General features: G+C 36.8%; 1 protein-coding gene across 1 annotated transcript; it reads right to left on the bottom strand.

Annotated features, from left to right (window-relative positions):
- Positions 1–1,450: 1,450 nt before the first annotated feature.
- On the bottom strand, positions 1,451–22,225 carry LOC123565949 (U6 snRNA-associated Sm-like protein LSm7). Its single transcript, XM_053531086.1, has 4 exons — positions 22,070–22,225; positions 6,428–6,536; positions 4,577–4,648; positions 1,451–3,187 (listed from the first exon to the last, which is right to left on the bottom strand). Exons 1-4 carry the CDS (start codon positions 22,100–22,102, stop codon positions 3,048–3,050), a joined length of 354 nt encoding a protein of 117 aa, XP_053387061.1. The 5' UTR covers positions 22,103–22,225; the 3' UTR covers positions 1,451–3,047.
- Between the last annotated feature and the right edge of the window lie 18 nt (positions 22,226–22,243).

The following is a 22,243-nucleotide window of genomic DNA, read 5'->3' as shown; positions in this document are numbered from 1 at the left end:
AAATGCAGCCCCTGTTGCATACAAAAGTTTTTTCCCTGATTTGACCTAGTGACTTAGCTTGCAACTCCAGATGACACATATTCGATGACCTTATTCTGACCAAATTTCATAAAGATCAATTGAAAAATACTGCCTCCATAGCATACACAAGGTTTTTCTTTGATACAACCTAGTGACCTAATTTTTGACCCCAGATGACCTATATTCGAACCTGACCTAGATTTCACCAAGGCTATCAATCTGACCTAATTTCATGAAGATCAATTGAAAAATACAGCCTATATCGCATACACAAGGTATTTCTTTGATTTGACCTTGTGACCTAGATTTTGAAGGTCCACAAAAATTAGTCTCCAATGGGTATATATGATTTCACAGTATTATTTCCATTACGGCCAACTAAAAGTCCTAATACTTAAAACAATGTCAACATGTCTCCTCTCTTTCAAACTGCAAAATAAAGTGATAGGAAAATTATCCAGTTGTCAATTTATAACATTAACGTATATTTCTGCATTTAATTTAACTGTAATAAAATGAAACTACATGTAAATCATTTATGAAAATTTACAAATTGAAACCAGTAGTAATATGCGCTTTATGTGTGTCCTTGCAAAGAAGAAATAAGCATCATAGCATAAAACAGCTTTTATCTGGTGCTATGCTTTGAGTCCACTCTTAAAACCATTTTGTTTTCATACTATTAAACATCAGCAGATTCACTAAAGGGATACCAAAAGGTGAGGATTCCCTCCTGGTATTTAGGTAATTAATACTTATCTCCATATCCAAAAGAGACTTTTAGAATATCCAAGTTTGCATAGAAACAAATTTATGCAAAATTTTCATATAAATGAACTCCCATTATTTAATCTTCAATGTTGAAAATCCATGTGTTTAAAGTTGTTATTTTCTTCAAAACTATGAAATTGCATGCCCCAAAAAATCACGATTTCATAATAATCTTAACCTACAGCATGCTGGCACCAGGTGATACTGCCTTTGCAACCAGCACAGACCAAGATCAGCCTAAACATGGTCTACACTGGTTGCTATCCAGCCAGTAAATTTTCACTGAACACTTCTTCGAATAATAAAAGGTACTGCCAAAATTGAATGACAGACCAGTCCATTTTAGAAATTTAGCATGGTAAAGGTTAAAGTTAAAATATTTTAAAATCAAGATTATGTCATGTGGTTTCAGTTAAGAAATAATTTATAGCAAAGAGTGCTTTAACACTACCAGTATTTATGCACGATAGGTGGTTACAAGTCGGGTGCAATAATTTCTCAAGGGTGCAGCCCGAGTGAAATTATTTGAACGATGTATTACCACCCAAATGTATAAATAGTGTTAAAGCACGCTTGTGCTGTAAATTATTTCGATTCTAATATGCCCTTAATTTCGAACACTAAATAAAATATAGAAGTAATAGTTCTTGGTCGCAACGAACACATTTACGTCACCGCATGTTAAGCGTAAGAGTGTTTTAACAGACAAGCATATTAGATATATATAGCACTAAAATCAAACAAAAATGTTCTCTACATTCAATTTATTTCATCACTGACTATATTAAAGTTACAAATGTACAGAAAACAAGAGGGTCATGATGACCCTATATCACTCACCACAGCTGACCTGGCCTACTGACCTAGTTTTTGACCCCACAAGACCCAGTTTCAAAACTGACCTAGAGATTATCTATACAAACTTTCTGACCAAGTTTCATAAAGATTAAGTTACAACTGTAGCCTCTAGAGTGTTAACAAGCATTTCCTTTGATTTGACCAGGTGATCTAGTTTTTCACCCCATATGACCCTGATTCCAAACTGACCTAGCGATCATCAAATCAAACATTCTCACCAATTCTCATGAGTTTCAAACTTAAACTGTGGACTTAAGAGTGTTAACAAGATTTATTATTATTATACCAGATTTATATAGACAACTGTTTTTACCTTTAATCTGGCCTACTGACCTAGTCTTTGACCCCACACGACCCAGTTTCAAAACTGACTTAGTGATCATCAAGACAAACATTCTGACCAAGTTTCATAAAGATAGGATTACAACTGTTACCATGTTTTTCCTTTGATTTGACCGTGTGGTCTAGTTTTTGACCCCACAAGACGCAGATTCTAACAAGACTTAGAGGTCATCAAGGGAAACATTCTGACCAAGTCGCAGGAGTTTCAAACTTAAACTGTGGACTCTAAAGTGCTAACAAGATTTTCCTTTGATCTGCCCTACTGACCTAGTTTATAATCCCACAGGACCCAATTTTGATCCTGGCATAGGAATCATCAAGATAAACATTCTGACCAAGGTTCATGAAAGTAGGATTCAACTGTGGCCTCTAGAGTGTTAACAAGGCAAATGTTGATGGATGACGACAGACGACGGACAATGACCAGTCACAATATCTCACCTTTAGTGAGCTAAAAAATGAAAATGGGGAAATAATTAATGAAACTAGAGTTATGGTTCATTGTAAAACACCATCAATAACCTTTTGACACTTTGATGTACCATTCTGAAAAGAACACAGATCCACCTGTTAGCTTTAAAAGCTACGAATGGTACTTTAGCATGGCACACTGAAAGTACTTAATATACTGGTCCTACTTATTCCAAATATCATTTAATATTGACATTTAAAAAGCTATTCTCTAGAAGAGTTCAGAATTTAGTTATCAATTACTGGTAATTTTTAAAACTGGAGTTAAGGTGCTTTTAAAGCACTGCACACTATCTTTCAAAAGGACTTTTTCTGAACAAAATATAATAAACTGTCTTCTTAGAGTTTAGAAGTGATGTTCCAAAGAAGATATTAATCGGTGTAATTGTTTTTGTTTTGTTTTCAAATAGTACAGCAAGACTGTCTTTAACAACTTTCAATTTCTCAACGATTTTCATTTGTAGACGTTCTTCCATGTATCGGAGTCCTCATATATACATCAAAACTATATAACACTTCCGCCCAATACTTCTGAACACTTAAATCTTCTCATATATTCATAACAACAGTATGTTTACACACATTCATCCGTCCTGCTGCACAAAAGGATTCGCTATAGCCTCCATTCCGTCAGACGGGCATATTAAGACAACTGACGTGCCTCGGCACACAACAAGTCCTAAACTCCTTGTGTCTTCAGTCAATTTGTACGGATCATCTGGATCTACAATATAAAGATTACACAAAGTCATGTAGATAAGACATGTAGTTTTTACTAACCATAATTCAAGAGTAGTAAAAAGTTGTATAAATTTGCTTAATTCACTAAAATTATCACACTTTACTCTACAATACCAGAAAAAGCAAACTCCATAAAATTCCTAGCTATAACAGCAGCATTTTCTGTCTCTTGATCACTATGACCTTGACCTATTAACCACCAAAGCATTAGGGGTTTCTATGTCATAAGCCCAATCATGCTATCAACGTTTTGGGTTAAGTGGTTCAAAAGTTATTGAGGGGAAACTGTTTCAAGGCTGAAAGCCCCTGTGACCTTGACCTTTGACTTACTGACCCCTAAAAAATGATTGGTATCAAGTTTGAAGGTGGTATCAAGTTTGAAGGTTGTAGGTAAAGTAGTTCTGAAGTTACCATGTAGAAATAGTTTTCAATGTTCAAGTCTCTGTGATCTTGAACTTAGACCTATTGACCTCCAAAACAGTAGGGGTTGTCTATTAAATATCCCATCTAAGTTATCAAGTTTGAAAGTTCTGGGTCAAGTGGATTACAAGTTATTGAGCAGAAACAGTTTTCAAGGATGAGATCCCAGTTACCTTGACCATAGACTTACTGACACCCAAAAAAATAGCGTTGATATACTTCTTAGCCAAGTCATGCCATCAAGTTTGAAGGTTCCAGGTCAATTGGTTTTCAAATTACTAAGTAGAAGGTTCAGGTCCATGTGACCTTGACCTTTGACCTATTGATCCCCAAAACAGCAGAGGTGATCCGTGTGTGTGTTCGGGTTTAACGTCTTTCTCAACAATTTTTCAGTCATATGAACGGCGGTGTCCACTTGTAGTAGTGAGCACAATGCCCAACTTTATAAACAGCAGGTGTTCTACTTGATAAGCCAAACCATGGTATTAAGTTTAAATGTTCTGGGTCATCGATACAACCAACAGGTGCAAAGCAATATACCCCTACTTCCCCCGAAGGGGGCATAAATATTGGGTTGGTCTCACTGGAAATATGCAAGGGTATAAGCAAGTGTCAGAATACTTTCTTGCCATTACATAATACATGTATGTACAAGATTTAACAACTAGAGCTGCTTTTGAGAAAAGCGCATGTCTCAGACAACTGCCTTATCAGACTTTCAGTGCTTTATCAAAAACAAATATAAAGGACCATACTTTCGAAGTGCCTGTGCCAATTTGGCTAGTTATCGAACTTGGCCGAGGACTTATTGGCAAACACATTTTGTTCAAGTCTGGTGAAGATCTGATGAGAAATGTTTGACCGTGGACAAGATTTGTGACACACAGACAGGAGTAAATCAATATGTCTCGCACACCACTGTGTGGTGGGAGACATAATAACTGCAACTTACCTCTCAGATATTCTGTGGTGTCATCTAATACAAGATTTAACAATGGATCATATCCTTTCAGAATTCCACTGGCTGAAACAAATAATGCACAATTAACTTTAACATTTAACTGCTGGTGGCAACTGAATCAGCCTAAAACCAGTGCAGACCAAATTCAACACTGATCTTGAAATGTATTGTTTGCTATCAATTCAATTTTCCGTGAATGCCCCTGTCATTAACAAGTGGTCTTGCCCAAACTGAATGATAGACCAATCCATTTTAAAATTTAGCAGGGTAAATTAGGTTATTCTAATAAGGTAATATAATCTGAATCAAATTCAAAAAGAAGAACTGGCTATTTCCCTACACATTTTGAGCTTGTCCTGGCTTTTCATCCTTGTATAATAGATGCAGGTTAATATACATGTCAGTGTTATGGGACTTGACCCTCTGAGGTTGGTTATTGACCTAAAAACCCACAAAAGACTAAAGCAAGAAGTCAATAGCGGACAGGAACGAAAGTGAAAGACACACTGATGGTTGACTGCAATAAGGATCATCTACTTGGCATGTCCAATTATCCCATTAAGTTTCAAAGTTCTGGGGCATGTTGTTCTCAAGTTATGGGTTGGAAATAGTATTGTATGTTCTGGCTCCTGTGCCCTTGACCTTAAGAGTAACCCCAAAACAATTAGAGGTCATCTACTCTGCATGTCCTACCATTCTATGAAGTTTCAACATTCTGGGTCAAGTGATTTTAAACTTGTATTGATCAGAAATGGTTTTCCATGTTCCCTGTGACCTTGACATTTGCTTGAGCAAGTCCCAAAACAATACTCTGAAAGTCCTATCATCCTAACATTCTAGGTCAAATGGTTGAACAATCAGTTTCTGGCCCCTGTGACCTTGACCTTTGACCTAGTATCCCAAAATAAATAGGGGTCATCTACTCTGCATGTCCATTCAGCTTATGAAGTTTCAACATACTGGGTCAAGAGGTACTGCTCAGGCTTCTGTGACCTTGACCTTTGGCTGAGCACCTCCAAAAACTGTAGGTGTCGTCTACTACATAAACCCTATCACCCTATGAAATTTGAAAGTTCTAGGTCGAAAATAAAGAGTGATGGACAGATGCCCCTGTGACCTTGAACTTTGCTAGAGTGACCCCTATACATATAGGGGTCATCTACTATGTAACTATTAGTATTATCCTACTATCATCCTATGAAGTTTCAACATTCTGGTTCAAGTGGTTCTCAAGTTATTGTTCGGAAATGGTATTCAATGTTCTGGCCCTGTGACCTTGACCTTTGCTCAAGTGACCCCGAAATCAACAGGGGTCATCTACATGATCTACTCCATAATCCTACCATTCTATGAAGTTTTAAATCTAGTGGTTCTCTACACATTGATCAGAAATGAAGTGTGATAGACGGACAGACAGACTGGGCAAAAACAATCTGTCTCCACCAAGTGGTATATGCTTTTAAATGAGAGCTATATGTACAGTACTACATATATGCAAAACTTTAACCATGGTGTGATGCCAATGCCAGGATTAGAACAAAATACATATACTTTATTTTCTGCTTATATGATAAAAAAGAGACATCAAACATGCCTTAACATGAGAATGTTAAAGGTAAATTATATACATTTAATGTCATTTTTAACTACATTTTTTTTTCAAAATTACAGATTTATCTATAATTTTTAGGAAGCTTCTCAACATATACATGAATGTATCATCTTATGCATGGTATGTGTCCTTATTATTGAGACATTTGTAAATGATTAAAGAGATCCCAAAATATCCAGCTGATTTTATGAAATTTTTTTCTAATTGTTTTGTTATTAAAATGATGTTACCTTCTCTTCCCCCACTGAACTTGACTCGGATTGGTTTCTCGAGGTACTTTGATAAATCAAGAATAGTCTCTTTCTTTTTCTTCTCTTTATCACCTGCTCCTTTCTCAGTCTAGAATAGACAAGAACAATGAGTTCCTACATGCACAATTACAGGATTTGCAAAGAAGTTCTTACAGTAGCGGTTTTTGTTTACATTGAGGGGAATCGTGATGTTTGTGTTTTTGTTTTTGTTTGATTTAATGTAGCACCAACACAATTATAGGCCATATGGCGACTTTCCAGCTTTGATGGTGGCAGAAGACTCAAGCCTCTCTGTGCGTTATTTAATCACGGGCGGGTACCTTGGTAAAACCGTCGACCTTCGGTAAGCAAGCTGGATGGCTTTCTCAAATGAAGATTCCAAGGCCCATGCGACGCTTGATCCCATATTTGTAAGAGGCAAGTGATTTAAAGTCAGTGACCATAAGACCGAGGCCCCCACGACAAGAGCTCGTAGAGCACAAAATGCCCCCCTTGATGCATTCAGTAACTGCACAAGGAACAAATCATTTGGTCACTGTACTCGAGTTATCATCCGGAAACTGTTTAACTGTTCTTGGTCACTGTGACCTTGACCTTTGACCTACAGATCTCAAAATCAATAGGGGTCATCTGCTGGTTATGACCAATCTCCCTATCAACTTTCATGATCTTTGACCCTAGCTTCTTGAGTTATCATCCGGAAATGGATCGGTCTGCATATCGACCAAACGTCAGACATCTGCAAAACAGTACCCCTCCTTCTTCGGAGGGCAGCATAATAAAAATGAAATCCTACATGGGCAACAACAGCATTTGCAGTCAATAGTTCTTACAGTAGTGGTTTCATTTTACTGTGATGAGAATGGGCCCAGGCCTGTGACTTGTGGGCAAAATAGCTGGGTACTTTGGCAATGTGGAATAAAACATCCTGATGCTGTCAATTTTATCAAGTCAACCCAGTGGCCAATTTTAATCAAAGGGGCATGATTTGAATCAATCTGGCAGAGGAACACATTAGAGTGCTACATGCTAAATATCTAATCTAGGACCTAAGTTTTTAGACAAATATGCTTTCAATGTTTTTCCTATCTAATATTTTCGTGAATCTAACTGGGTTTGCTATTATTCGCTATTATTTGCTAAAATATTGTATTTTATACTTTAAAAGAATATGTAATCTATAGATTTTATTTAAAAAGTGATGATTAAAATTCAAAATTTAGATTTTCTGAGTGGAGCAACCAATATGGCAAATGCTGATACATATGCAAATAAGTATATAAAACATTTTAGCATGAAAGCAAGATTAAATTAATGTTATCAAACTTTAATCCGGTAAAATTAAGTCCTATGCCTATCCCCTTTACTTTGCTAAATTTGGTGATGATCCATCAAGATCTTCATGAAAAGAACCTGCTTAAATGTTTTTCTATTTTTAGCTTGGAGTCATTTGAATAAATGTGAGAGAGGTCCATACAAGGGCTATATAGACCAAGTTTGGTAAAGGCTGAAGGGAGAACAGGGTTTTTTTTCGGCTGTTTTTATAGCCGTTATTGGGCTATATTCACAATGCCAAAAAGTACGTATTTTTCCTAAAATGAGTGCAAAAATTCCCAATCTACATTTTGAGAAATAAAATCAGCAAAATTGCACAAATATTATAGACAATTTTGTAATGGCAGTTTGTTAAAGAGGTTGTACAATGTGAAAAATGTGTATGAGAAAGTGCCTAAATACATCCCTACTATATCCTATGGGTCTTAATATTTCCCAATTTGGAACATTTACATGTCAAAATTCCCAATGCTTAGGGTATAGGCTATGTTCCCAAAAGAGCAAGAAAAAACCCTGGAATAGAGGTTTTTTAAATGTTTACGTAACCCTGCTCAATTTCTATATGTACTTGTCCATCTTTCAATTTACCATTAACTGTTTAAAGGGGTGCTTACCAAAAGGATACTGACTGAATGATGAACAGTGCAGATTATATGTAAACGTTTATCATGACATATCCAGAAAATTATATACTTGGTTGACAGTTTCGGTTGATTTCACCGACCTTCCTCAGAACTGTGACGACTTCCGGTTGCAGACTGGTTCACTGCTGGACAGGTCAGAGTGAACTAACTATCCATAAATGGTGCTAAGGGAGTAGGCCCCCCTGGTCCCTGTTCATCACTGGTTTACTGCTCGCAAGCAGGGACCAGGGGGCCTACTCCCTTAGCACCATTTACGGACAATTAGTTCACTCTGACCTGTCCAGCAGTGAACCAGTCCGCAACTGGAAGTCGTCACAGTTCTGAGGAAGGTCAGTGAAATCAACCGAAACTGTCAACAAGGTATATAATTTTCTGGTTATGACAATATGTCATGATAAACGTTTACATAAACTACATCTACTATCCTGATGAACCTCATTAACGAAGTGCAGATTATGATCAGACTGCACAGATCATGAAATCTACACTGGACGCAAATACAGTATCAATCATGTCCAGCACAGTAAGGTTTAAATGTTTTACAGTATTTAGCTCTGGTGGCCTCTAAAATGGGGCCAAGTGCTCCCATCTGAATAAACTTTGTAAAGGATCTAAAAGTGATGCTGCAGATCAAGTTTGATGAAGATCTAACATGAGGTTCTCAAAAGAAATCTTATAAAACTTGGCACTAAGTGAACCTGTTTGAATAAACCTAGAAGAGAACCTAGAGTTAGGGTTAGACCAAGTTTGATGAAGAACCATGTTCATGAGAAGAAGTTGTTAAATGCTGCCTCTAAAAAATGCCAAGTTGCCCCCATATCCATTTATTTATACATGATGGCATATTTAAAACAAATCTGAAAGAGGACCAAGTATGATAAAGACGCATTAGGCTGTACATGACAAGTTCAAGTGTTTTTAGTTCTAGCAAGCCCCAATAGGGGCCTAAGAGCCCCTATTTCAATTAAATGCTACAGGCCAGGTCTGTTAAGATCTATCAAATGAGGCAAGAGAAGAAGTCGTTAAAATGCATTTCTATTTTTAGTTCTGGAAGCCTCTATTTGAACAAAATTGGGAGAAAACCTTCTAATAATGATCTATTATAGAATTTAATTTGTCTTTGTGTATTCTGTGTCATGTATATTTTTTGTGTATATTGTTTGTAAATTACGATAAAGAGGACCACAGGGAAGATTGGGCAAGCCCCAACTGTGCCTTCCTCAATAAATAAAGTTATTATTATTATCATTATTATTAATTTATTATAATGATGCAACAGACCAAGTTTAAGAAATGTCCATGAAGTGCAGGGCACTAGACAACTTTTAGGGACAGGTACCCATACCCCCAGGAAGGGGAATTTTTCAACATTTTAAGATGAAAAGGGGAAGTTTAAGCCATGTATATGTAACTACTTTTCATACTTATTAATACTGTTTTAAATCATTCCTAACTGATGTGACTATATTACAACAGTACTCTTTCTTAGAGGCACTATATAATATTAAAAGAAAGAATCATACTTATTTGTTGCAAACAACCTATCATCAGGGGAATTTTCTTCTGAGAAAGGGGAAAAAACATTTTATTTTAGGAGGGAAATGGTACCCATATTCGGCCCCAAAAATAGCCAAACGAGTGCCCTGAAGTAGTTCTTTAAAAGAAGTCTTTTTAAAGGATTTCTGTTTGTTTCTCTAGCTGCCCCTAAAAGGGCCAAGCACCCTTATCTGAAACAAATTTTGGGCAGGAACTTATAATAATGCTAGAGAAAATCCATCAAGTTGTTTGTGAGAAAACGTCTTTTGAAGGTATGTTTGTAGCCCTAGCAGCTCCAAAACTAGGCCAAGCGCCCCCATTTGATCAAATTTTGGAGAGGACCTTATAATAATGCTACAGATCAAGTTTTATAAAGATCCAGCAAGCTGTATGCAAACAAGCATTTCATGATTACTGGCACTTTAAAGGAGGATTTAATTTGCGTGACACTGCATTATGAATTCAATCATGTATCATGTTTATGGCATGGTATATACACTGAATAAATGGAGGACGTGTTATAAATGATGTTATTAACTTATTATAAATATTCCCAATTTGAGTAGAAACCCAGTTATTTTTCCCAATTTGAGTAAAAACAAGAGATCACAGAGTGATCTTGGCACCCACCAATGTGCCATTTTTGAGTGTTCCAAATTTCAAGACTTATTGACAAGCTCAAGGTCAAATTTCATTTCCATACACAACACTGTGCATGTGGTTCAAATTCGAAAGCTGTAGCTTGAGAAATGTGAAAGTAGGTCACTAGATCAATTTCAAGGTCAAAGTTCTTTGTACACAAAACTATGCATGTGCATCAAGTTTGAAGGCTGTAGTTTGAGAAATTTGAAAGTAGGTCAACAGGTCAATCTTAAGGTCAAAGTTTAATTTAGTACACAAAACTATGCAAGTGGTGCGAATTTGAAGCCTGTACCTTCAAAACTGTGAAAGTAGGTCAATAGGTCAATGTCAAGGTCAAAGTTTGTTTCGGTACACAATCCTATGCATGTGGTCTAAATTTGAAGCCTGTAGCTACAGAAATGTGAAAGTAGGTCACTAGGTCAATCTTAAGGTCAAAGTTCATTTCCGTACACAAAACTATGCATGTGGTCCAAATTTGAAGGCTGTAGCTTGTGAAATGTGAAAGTAGGTCACTAGGTCAAAATCAAGGTCAAATTTTATTTCAGAATACAGAACTATGCATGTGGTCCAAATTTGAAGCTTGTACCTTCAAAAATGTGAAAGCAGGTCACTAGGTCAATGTAAAGGTCAAAGTTTGTTTCGGTACATAAAACCATGCATGTGGTCCAAATTTGAAGGCTGTAGCTTGAGCAATGTGAATGTAGGTCACTGGGTCAAAATCAAGGTCAAATTTCATTTCGGAACACAAAACTATGCATGTGGTCCAAATTTGAAGCCTGTACCTTCAAATGTGAAAGTAGGTCACTAAGTCAATGTCAAGATCAAAGTTTTTTCGATACACAAAACTATGCATGTGGTCAAAATTTGAAGGCTGTAGCTTGAGAAATGTGGAAGTAGGTCACTAGGTCAAAATCAAGGTCAAATTTCATTTCCGAACAACAAAACTATGCATGTGGTCCAAATTTGAAGCCTGTACCTACAAAAAATGTGAAAGTAGGTCACTTGGTCAATGTCAAGGTCAAAGTGTTTTCTGGTGCACAAAACTATGCATGTGGTCCATAGCTTGAGAAAATGTGAAAGAAGGTCACTAGGTCAAAATCAAGGTCAAATTTCATTTCGAAACCAAAATTATGCATGTGGTCCAAATTTGAAGACTGTACCTTCAAAACTGTGAAAGTAGGTCACCAGGTCAATGTCAAGGTAAAAGTTTTTTTCGGTACACAAAACTATGCAGCTGGTCCAAATTTGAAGGCTCTAGCTTGAGAAATGTGAAAGTAGGTCACTAGGTCAAAATCAACGTCAAATTTCATTTTGAAACATGGAACTATGCATATGGTCCAAATTTGACGCCTGTACCTTCAAAAATGTGAAAGTAGGTCACTAAGTCAAAATCAAGGTCAAAGTTTTTTCCGGTGCACAAAACTATGCATGTGGTCCAAATTTGAAGGCTGTAGCTACAGAAATGTGAAAGTAGGTCCCTAGGTCAAAATCAAGGTCAACTCATGTCAAGGTTCATCTGCCACTCAAAAATATACTTGGGTCCAAGTTTGAATGTTGTAGTTATTGACAAGAAGATTTTAAAAGCTTTTCCCTATATAAGTCTATATGAAGCATGTGACCCCCGGGGCGGGGCCATATTTGACCCTAGGGGGATAATTTGAACAAACTTGGTAGAGAACCACTAGGTGATGCTACATGACAAATATCAAAGCCCTAGGCTTTGTGGTTTGGACAAGAAGATTTTCAAAGTTTTTCTCTATATAAGTCTATGTAAACCATATGACCCCCTGGGCGGGGCCATATTTGACTATGGGGTATAATTTGAACAATCTTAGTCGAAGACCACTAGATGATGTCACATACAAAATATCAAAGCCCTAGGCCCTGTGGATTTGGACAAGAGGTTTTTCAAAGTTTTTCCCTATATAAGTCTATATAAACCATGTGACCCCCAGGGCAGGGCCATATTTGACCCCAGAGAAATAATTTGAATCATCTTGGTAGAGGACCACTAGATGATGCTTCATACCAAATATCAAAGCCCTAGGCCCGGTTGTTTTGGACAAGAAGGTTTTCAAAGTTTTTCCCTATATAAATCTATGTAGATTATAGAAATAAACGAAGGGCCATAACTCACTCATAAATTGTTGAACCAGTCTGATTTTCAGGGGGACACAACTAGGGTACCAATACATCATTCTGACAAAGTTTGGTCAAAATCCCCCCAGTAGTTTCTGAGGAGATGCGATAACGAGAAATTGTTAACAGACGGACGGACGGACGGACGGACGGAATGACGGACGGACCATGGACGCAGAGTGATTTTAATAGCCCACCATCTGATGATGGTGGGCTAAAAATGTGGTTCATTTTCCAAATTCAACTGGTATAGGACCTGTTCCCAACATGGAAAAAGTGCTGTATCAATTCGTCTACCACTGAAAAAATATACCATACCTACAACAGCTACAATTAGTCAAATGAAAACTGAAGGTAAAAATTTAGAAAAACTAACTAACGATGTCAGTGGCTGGAATCATATCATCTAAGTGACGAATCACAATGTCATATTCGTGTCTAGATATTGCATGCTCAATAAGAGATACATGTTTGCTTGTAGGATATATATTTGTCGCTTTTGTGTTTTGTTTTCAATGTCAATGAATGATCGCCAAAACAGTACAACCAGTTATGCAACGATGATGATCCGTGGTTCTGCAGTATATGCTTGATAGAAAAAAATTCTAGAGTTATACAGATGATCCAACACACCGATCAATTGATTCCAATGATGTAAATAAAACATTACTGAATATAAATAACTCTGATATTTCAGTTTCTACACAAATGATAGAATATCAGAAGGATGATACCTCACCGGAGACAAGTGTAAGGGAGGCAACTCTGTGTACAAATTATAACAACTTAAACGATAGTTATCTACCTCAGCCAGATCCAGAAGAAGACTGGCTGTTAAATGCACATATAGATCAACAAGGTAATGAGGAATTAAATGATATAAACTCAAGTGTTTCTATAATTTCAGACTCTGATGATCAGGATAACTCAAATTATGATATATTTGATGAACTGCGTTCACTCAGAAATGAAAACCGAAAAGACCTATCATTGGTTATTTAAATATAAATAGTATTCGTTATAAATTTGAAGATCTGAAGCAAATTTTGGATGATAATCTGGTAGACTTTTTTACAGTTGCTGAGACCAAAATTGATGAAACTTTTAATAACAATCTTTTTAGTGTAAATGGTTTTAAAATGGAAAGAAAAGATAGGAATGCCAGTGGAGGCGGACTGATAACTTTTGTCAGGTCAGACCTGCCTTTTAAGCGTAGGAAAGACCTGGAGTCTAAGGATTTAGAATGTACGTGTTACGAACTCTCAATGAATAAAAGAAAATGGTGTATTCTTAGTATATATAAGCAACCATCTATGTCTGATTCTGTTTTTGAAACTTGTTTTAGTAATTGTTTGGATAAAATATGTATGGTATTTGACCACTTTATCTGTGTTGGTGACTTAAATTTTGATTTACTAAAAAAAGAAAAGGGCAGGCCCTTAACTAATGTCTGTGATAGCTTTAACCTTGAAAATATTGTACGTGGACCGACCTGTTTTACGAAAAATCAAACTCCAACTTTAATTGATGTAATTTTAACAAACTCCAAAAGACTTCTCTGTAATACTGTAAACTTTAGTTGTGGTTTAAGTGACTGTCATAATCTAATAGCTACATCATTGAGAGAGCAATGCCAGTCTGTTTCTAAAAAGAAAGTCACTTTCAGAAGCTATAAAGGCTTTGATGCTGATCAATGTAATCACGACTTGTCACAAGTACCTTTTCATGTAGCACACGCATTTGATGATGTTGATGACATTTACTGGGCACATGAATTGTTATTAAAACAAGTAATTGATGAACATGCCCCAACTAAACAGAAAGTACCAAAACGAAACCCTCCCCCATATATGAACTCCCATTACAGGAAAATTATTTATAAAACCAGACAAGCTAAAAATATATATCTCAAGAATAAAACAACTGAAAACTGGAAAAATTATACAAAACTAAGAAATTTAAAAACAAAAATAAAACGTGAATCTATAACGGTTTATTTTAGGGAAAGGTGTGATAGTGGCCCAAAGTCAAAAGACTTCTGGCCAACTATCAAGCCTTTTTTATCTCAAAAATCAGTCATGAAATCTGACAGTCAAATCATTCTTAAAGATCAAGAACAAAATAAACTTATATCTGATCAAAACTTAGTTGTTGACAAAATGAATTCCTTTTATGTAAATATTGCAAGAAACATTGGTATAAATAACAATACCATTGTAAAAAAGGACCATCCTAGTATAAAGGCAATAAACGATAATATAAATACACATAATTTCAGTTTTTCCAAGGTTACAGAGAAAGAAATCGCAACCTGTATTAAAAAATTAGACTGTAAACAAGAGATCACAGAGTGATCTTGGCGCCCACCAAGGGCCATTTTTGAGTGTTCCAAATTTCAAGACTTACTGACTAGCGCAAGGTCAAATTTCATTTCCGTACACAACACTGTGCATGTGGTCCAAATTCGAAAGCTGTAGCTCGAGAAATGTGAAAGTAGGTCACTAGATCAATCTTAAGGTCAAAGTTTAATTCGGTACACAAAACTATGCAAGTGGTCCGAATTTGAAGGCTTAGCTTGAGAAATGTGAAAATAGGTCACTAGGTCAAAATCAAGGGTCAAATTTCACTTCAGAACACAAATCTATGCATGTGGTCCAAATCTGAAGCCTGTACCTTCAAAAATGTGAAAGTAGGTCACTAGGTCAATGTCAAGGTCAAAGTTTGTTTCGGTACACAATTATCCTATGCGAGTGGTCTAAATTTGAGGCCTGTAGCTACAGAAATGTGAAAGTAGGTCACTAGGTCAATCTTAAGGTCAAAGTTCATTTCGGTACACAAAACTATGCATGTGGTCCAAATTTGAAGGCTGTAGCTTGAGAAATGTGAAAGTAGGTCACTGGGTCAAAATCAAGGTCAAGTTTTATTTCAGAATACAGAACTATGCATGTGGTCCAAATTTGAAGACTGTACCTTCAACAAGAGCTGTCGGAGGACAGCAACGCTCGACTATTCAACAGCCTTGTCAATTGAATGAATACAAAAGTTGAAAAAGGGGCATAATTTTGTAAAATGCAAAGTAGAGGTATTGAACCTCTGTACTGCATGTCATATCATGACAGTGAACAAGTGTGTGAAGTTTCAATCCTTTCCAATCCTTTCCAATTTGTGGATACTGAGATACCAGCTTACATACAAAAACTTAACAAAAAACTGCTAAGTCAAAGGGGCATAATTTTGTAAAAATGCCAAGTAGAGTTATGGGACCTTCACAGTGCATGTTAGATCATGACAGTGAACAAGTGTGTGAAGTTTCAATCCATTCCAATTAGTGGATACTGAGATATCAGATTACATACAAAAATTTAACCAAAAACTGCTAAGTCGAAAAAGGGGCATAATTTTGAAAAAAAAGAGAGTAGATTTATGGGACTTGCTTAGTGCATGTCAGATCATGATAGTGAACAAGTATGTGAAGTTTCAATCCATTCCCATTAGTAAGTACTGAGATACCAGCTTACATACAAAACCTTAACCAAAAACTGCTAAGTCGAAAAAGGGGCATAATTTTGTAAATAAGCAAAATAGAGTTATGTAACCTGTGCAATGTAGATCAGTTCATCACAGTGAATAAGTGTGTGAAGTTTCAATCCATTCCCACAAGTGGTTACTGAGTTACCAGCTTACATACAAAACCTTAACCAAAAATTTCTAAGTCGAAAAAGGGGCATAATTTTGTAAAAAAGCAAAATAGAGTTATGGAACCTGTGCAATGTAAGTCAGTTTGTCACAGTGAATAAGTGTGTGAAGTTTCAATCCATTCCCACAAGTGGTTACTGAGATACCAGCTTACATACAAAACCTTAACCAAAATCGGGACGCGGACGCGGACGCCGACGCATGGGCGAGTGCAATAGCTCACTATTCTATGAATAGTCGAGCTAAAAATGTGAAAGTAGGTCACTAGGTCAATGTAGAGGTCAAAGTTTGTTTCGGTACATAAAACCAGGCATGTGGTCCAAATTTGAAGGCTGTAGCTTGAGAAATGAGAAAGTAGGTCACTGGGTCAAAATCAAGGTCAAATTTAATTTCGGAACACGGAACTATGCATGTGGTCCAAATTTGAAGACTGTACCTTCAAAAATGTGAAAGTAGGTCACTAGGTCAAAATCAATGTCAAATTTCATTTTGAAACACGTAACTATGCATATGGTCCAAATTTGATACCTGTACCTTCAAAAATGTGAAAGTAGGTCACTAGGTCAAAATCAAGGTCAAAGTTTTTTCAAGTGCACAAAACTATGCATGTGGTCCAAATTTGAAGGCTGTAGCTACAGAAATGTGAAAGTAGGTCACTAGGTCAAAATCAAGGTCAACTCATGTCAAGGTTCATCTTGCCAATCAAAAATATACATGTGGTCCAAATTTGAATGTTGTAGTTATTGACAAGAAGATTTTAAAAGCTTTTCCCTATATAAGTCTATATGAACCATGTGACCCACGGGGTGGGGCCATATTTGACCCTAGGGGGATAATTTGAACATAACTTGGTAGAGAACCACAGATGATGCTACATTACAAGTATCAAAGCCTTAGGCTTTGTGGTTTGGACAAGAAGATTTTCAAAGTTTTTCCCTATATAAGTCTATGTAAACCATATGACCCCCAGGGTGGGGCCATATTTGACCCTAGGGGTATAATTTGAACGATCTTAGTTGAAGACCACTAGATGATGTCACATACAAAATATCAAAGCCCTAGGCCCTGTGGTTTTGGACAAGAGGTTTTCCCTATATAAGTCTATATAAACCATGTGACCCCCAGGGCGGGGCCATATTTGACCCCAGAGAAATAATTTGAATCATCTTTGTAGAGGACCACTAGATAATGCTTCATACCAAATATCAAAGCCCTAGGCTCTGTGGTTTTGGACAAGAAGGTTTTCAAAGTTTTTCCCTATATAAATCTATGTAAATTATACAAATAAACAAAGGGCCATAACTCACTCATAAATTGTTGAACCAGTCTGATTTTCAGGGGGACACAACTAGGGTACCAATACATCATTCTGACAAAGTTTGGTCAAAATTCCCCCAGTAGTTTCTGAGGAGATGCGATAACGAGAAATTGTTAACGGACGGACGGACGGACTGACGGACGGACGGACGGAATGACGGACGGACGGACCACGGACGCAGAGTGATTTTAATAGCCCACCATCTGACGATGGTGGGCTAAAAAGCGACTGGAGTTGATGGTATACCCCCCAAAATAATTAAGGCCAGAAGTCCCAGTCTCACCTCCCCAATCACTTCTATTGCAAATACAATTATAATTATAATTAAAGGAGAATTCCCCACAAAGTTAAAACAAGCTCAAGTGACCCCTATATTTAAAAAAGACCCTTTTGTTGAAAAAAACTACAGACCCGTCAGCATCCTACCCACACTATCCAAATTGTATGAAAGAATAATAAGTAACCAGTTAAATGAACATTTCAGCTCCATTTTTCATCCCTTCTTAGCAGCATTTCGAACATCTTTTGGTTGTCAGACCACTCTTCTACGACTTGTTGAAGACTGGAAACAAGCTCTAGATGAGAACAAATATGTGGGTGCGGTGCTGATGGATCTGTCAAAAGCCTTTGACTGTTTGCCACATAATCTTATTATTTTAAAGTTAAAAGCCTATGGTCTTACAGATGAGGCATGTAAACTAATGGATAACTAGAAAATGCTTTTGTAAAAAAGCGCATGTCTCCCCAAATGCAAAGTCCTATAGGCAAGAAGTCAATAGGGGTCAGGAGCGAAAGTCAAAGAGACACTGATGGTTGACTGCAATAGGGATCGTCTACTTGGCATGTCCAGTCATCCCGCTAAATTTCAACACTCTTGGCCTAGTGGTTCTCAAGTCATTGTTCAGGCTCCTGTGACCTTGACCTTTGATCAAGTGACCTCAAAATAAATAGGGGTCATCTACTCTGCATGTCCAATCATCCTATTAAGTTTCAACGTTGTAGGTCAAGTGGTTCTCAAGTTATTCCAAAAAATGATTTTACATGAACAGGCCACTGTGACCTTGACCTTAATTGACTGACTCCAAAATCAATAGGGGTCACATACTCTGCATGTTCAATCATCCTATGAAGTTTCAACATTCTGGGTCAAGTGGTTCTCAAGTTATTGATCAGAACTGGTTATCAATGTTCAGGCCCCTGTGTCCTTGACCTTTAACGGAGTGACCCCAAAAACAATAGCGGTCATTTACTCTGTATGAACAATCATCCTATGAAGTTTCAACATTCTGGGTCGAGAGGTTCTCAAGTTATTGATTGGAAATGGTTTTCCATGTTCAGGCCCCTGTGGCCTTGACCTTTAACAGAGTGACCCCAAAATCGTTAGGGGTCATCTACTCTGCATGACCAATCAACCTATGAAGTTTCATCATTCTGGGTCAAGTGGTTCTCAAGTTACTGACCGGAAATGGTTTTCTATGTTCAGGCCCCTGTGGCCTTGACCTTTCACAGAGTGACCCCAAAATCGTTAGGGGTCATCTACTCTGCATGACCAATCATCCTATTAGGTTTCAACATTCATGGTCAAGTGGTTCTCAAGTTACTGACCGGAAATGGTTTTCAATGTTCAGGCCCCTGTGACCTTGACCTTTAATGGAGTGACCCCAAAATCGATAGGGGTCATCTACTTTGCATGTAGAATCATCCTATGAAGTTTCAACATTCTGGGTGAAGTGGTTCTCCAGTTATTGATCGGAAATGGTTTTCCATGTTCAGGCCCTGTGACCTTGACCTTTGATGGAGTGACCCCAAAATCAATAAGGGTCATCTACTCTTCATGACAAATCATCCTATGAAGTTTCAACATTCTGGGTCAAGTGGTTCTCTAGTTATTGATCGGAAATGGTTTTCAATGTTCAGGCCCCTGTGACCTTGACCTTTGATGGAGTGACCCAAAAATCAATAGGGGTCATCTACTCTTCATGACCAATCATCCTATGAAGTTTCAACATTCTAGGTCAAGTGGTTCTCTAGTTATTGATTGGAAATGGTTTTCAATGTTCAGGCCCCTGTGACCTTGACCTTTGACGGAGTGACCCCAAAATCAACAGGGGTCATCTACTCTTCATGACCAATCATCCTATGAATCTATCAACATTCTGGGTCAAGTGGTTCTCTAGTTATTGATCGGAAATGGTTTTCAATGTTCAGGCCCCTGTGACCTTGACCTTTGACAGAGTGACCCCAAAATCAATAGGGGTCGTCTACTCCAGCAGCCCTACAACCCTATAAAGTTTGAAGGTTCTAGGTCAAATGGTTCTCCAGTTATTGCTCGGAAATGAAGTGTGACGTACGGACGGACGGACAGGGCAAAAACAATATGTCTCCTGGGGGAGACATAATTACCTGACAAATAGAAGTCAAAGAGTTAAAATTAATAATGTTAAAAGTGACTGGTTAGAAATCATTAAAGGAGTGCCCCAAGGATCGATTTTAGGACCTCTTATCTTTAATATTTTTATAAACGACATTTTTTATTTTGTTCAGCAATCTACTCTATATAACTATGCAGATGACAATACTCTGTCCTTCAGTCATGCAGATCCAAACACCTTCAAATACACCTTAGAAACAGAAAGTATATCTTTAATAAACTGGTTTGACATTAACCAGATGCAGGCAAATCCAGAAAAATTTCAGTCTATATGTGTAGGAATCAAAACAAATAAGTTAATAAAATCCTTTCAAATTGATCAAAATGAAATCATGTGTGAAGATGAAGTTAAACTTTTAGGAATAAATCTTGATTACCTCTTAAATTTTGACAGTCAAGTTACTAATTTATGTCAGAAGGCAGCAAAACAACTAAATGTCCTGCAAAGGTTAAGTAAATTTTTAAATTTTGATACTAAATTAGTTATTTTCAAAACTTTTATTAAATCCAACTTTAATTACTGTCCGTTAATATGGCATTTCTGTAGCAAAAGTAACACAGAAAAAATGGAAAAAATTCAATATAGAGCTCTTAGGATTGTTTTTGACGATTTTTCTTCTTCATACGACACATTACTAAATAAAGTTAATATGACATCACTTCATTTAGGTAGGCTCAGAACTATTGCCACTGAAACATTTAAATTAATCCACAACATGTCACCAGAAAATTTAAGATCTCTAATTAATGTCAAAGATTCTTCTTATAATTTCAGGTATGTAAATATGTTAGAAGTCCCAGGGTGAAGGACTGTCAGGTATGGCAAAAATACATTTAGGTTTGAGGCTGTCAGGGTGTGGAACAGTCTGCCAAATGAAATCAGGACCACTGATAACTACAAGGAATTTGTCAGACTGATCCACACCTGGACTGGCCCAAATGCAAATGTGCCATGTGTTTTTAGTTTTGCTTTATTTGCTTCCCCTGTGTGTCTTAGGTTTTTTGTTTGTTTTTCTGTTGTTTTTTTTTTTTGTAGTTTGCTTGCTTTGTCATCTGTAATGCATGTATTGGTATTGTATAATACCAATGGTTTAAAATGTAACTTCTAGTTCTGTGTGTGTAACCCTTTGTTTTCTTTTTTTTCAGTTTTAGTTATAGTATGCTACATGCTGGTGATGCAAATGTTTTCCTCAGCTGTTTTAAGTAGTTTTTAAATGCCTGTTGTAAAATTTGACTCTTATTATTAATTTTTGTGAAGTGTCAGCTAATCTTTTTTATGTTGCTTTAAATGTGTTCTAATCTGTATGTGGTAAATTGCTTTCCTTTTCCTTTTATTTTCTAGTACTTATGTGCTTTTTGTTTTAATATGCTGTAACATGTATGTGATAATTTGTGATTTGTTTATCAGTTGCTTTATTTGTCTTAATGTGCTTTAACATGTATGCTTTTTATTACAGCTGTTTTACTTATGTTTGGCTTATTTACATGTGTTTGTCGGAAAATAGCTTTAAGCTAGTGTTATATGTTTTATACTTATCCGACGTTAAATAAATCTTCTTGTATCTTGTATTAAATATTTCCTATAAAATATGATTAAAAAGTATTGTATGTTCATTAATCCTGAAATAAAACAGGGCCCCTAAAACAGGGCATGCCTAAAACAGTCCATTTTTAACAATTGTAAAGGCCCTTATCCCAAAATAGTAGATAAAAAACAACACTGTTTTCAGTATCAACATTAAAATTCCATTGTGTACGTTTCGCCTCGGGTACGAATCGGGCAAAGGTTTGTGATTCGAACGCGGTGTATCAAGAATCAAAATTTCAAAGACAATGATACTGCCTGATAAATTATTTAGCATTTATCTTAAATATTATACCTGCTGTTGTTTCGGTGGTTGCTGCGAAGTCATTTTGTGGTAGATTCGTTCAACATGCGAATATATGCCGGCCCCGGAAGTTGACAAATTTTAACTTTAGGGTGAATCCTCTTCTTTCTCCATTTACTTGTTCCCGGTCTCAGAGCGCCAACTTATCAATTGTGATACGTTAAA

Source organism: Mercenaria mercenaria, chromosome 19 (genome assembly GCF_021730395.1).
Source record: "Mercenaria mercenaria strain notata chromosome 19, MADL_Memer_1, whole genome shotgun sequence".
NCBI lineage: Eukaryota > Metazoa > Mollusca > Bivalvia > Venerida > Veneridae > Mercenaria > Mercenaria mercenaria.
This window is presented reverse-complemented; position numbering and strand designations above follow the sequence as displayed.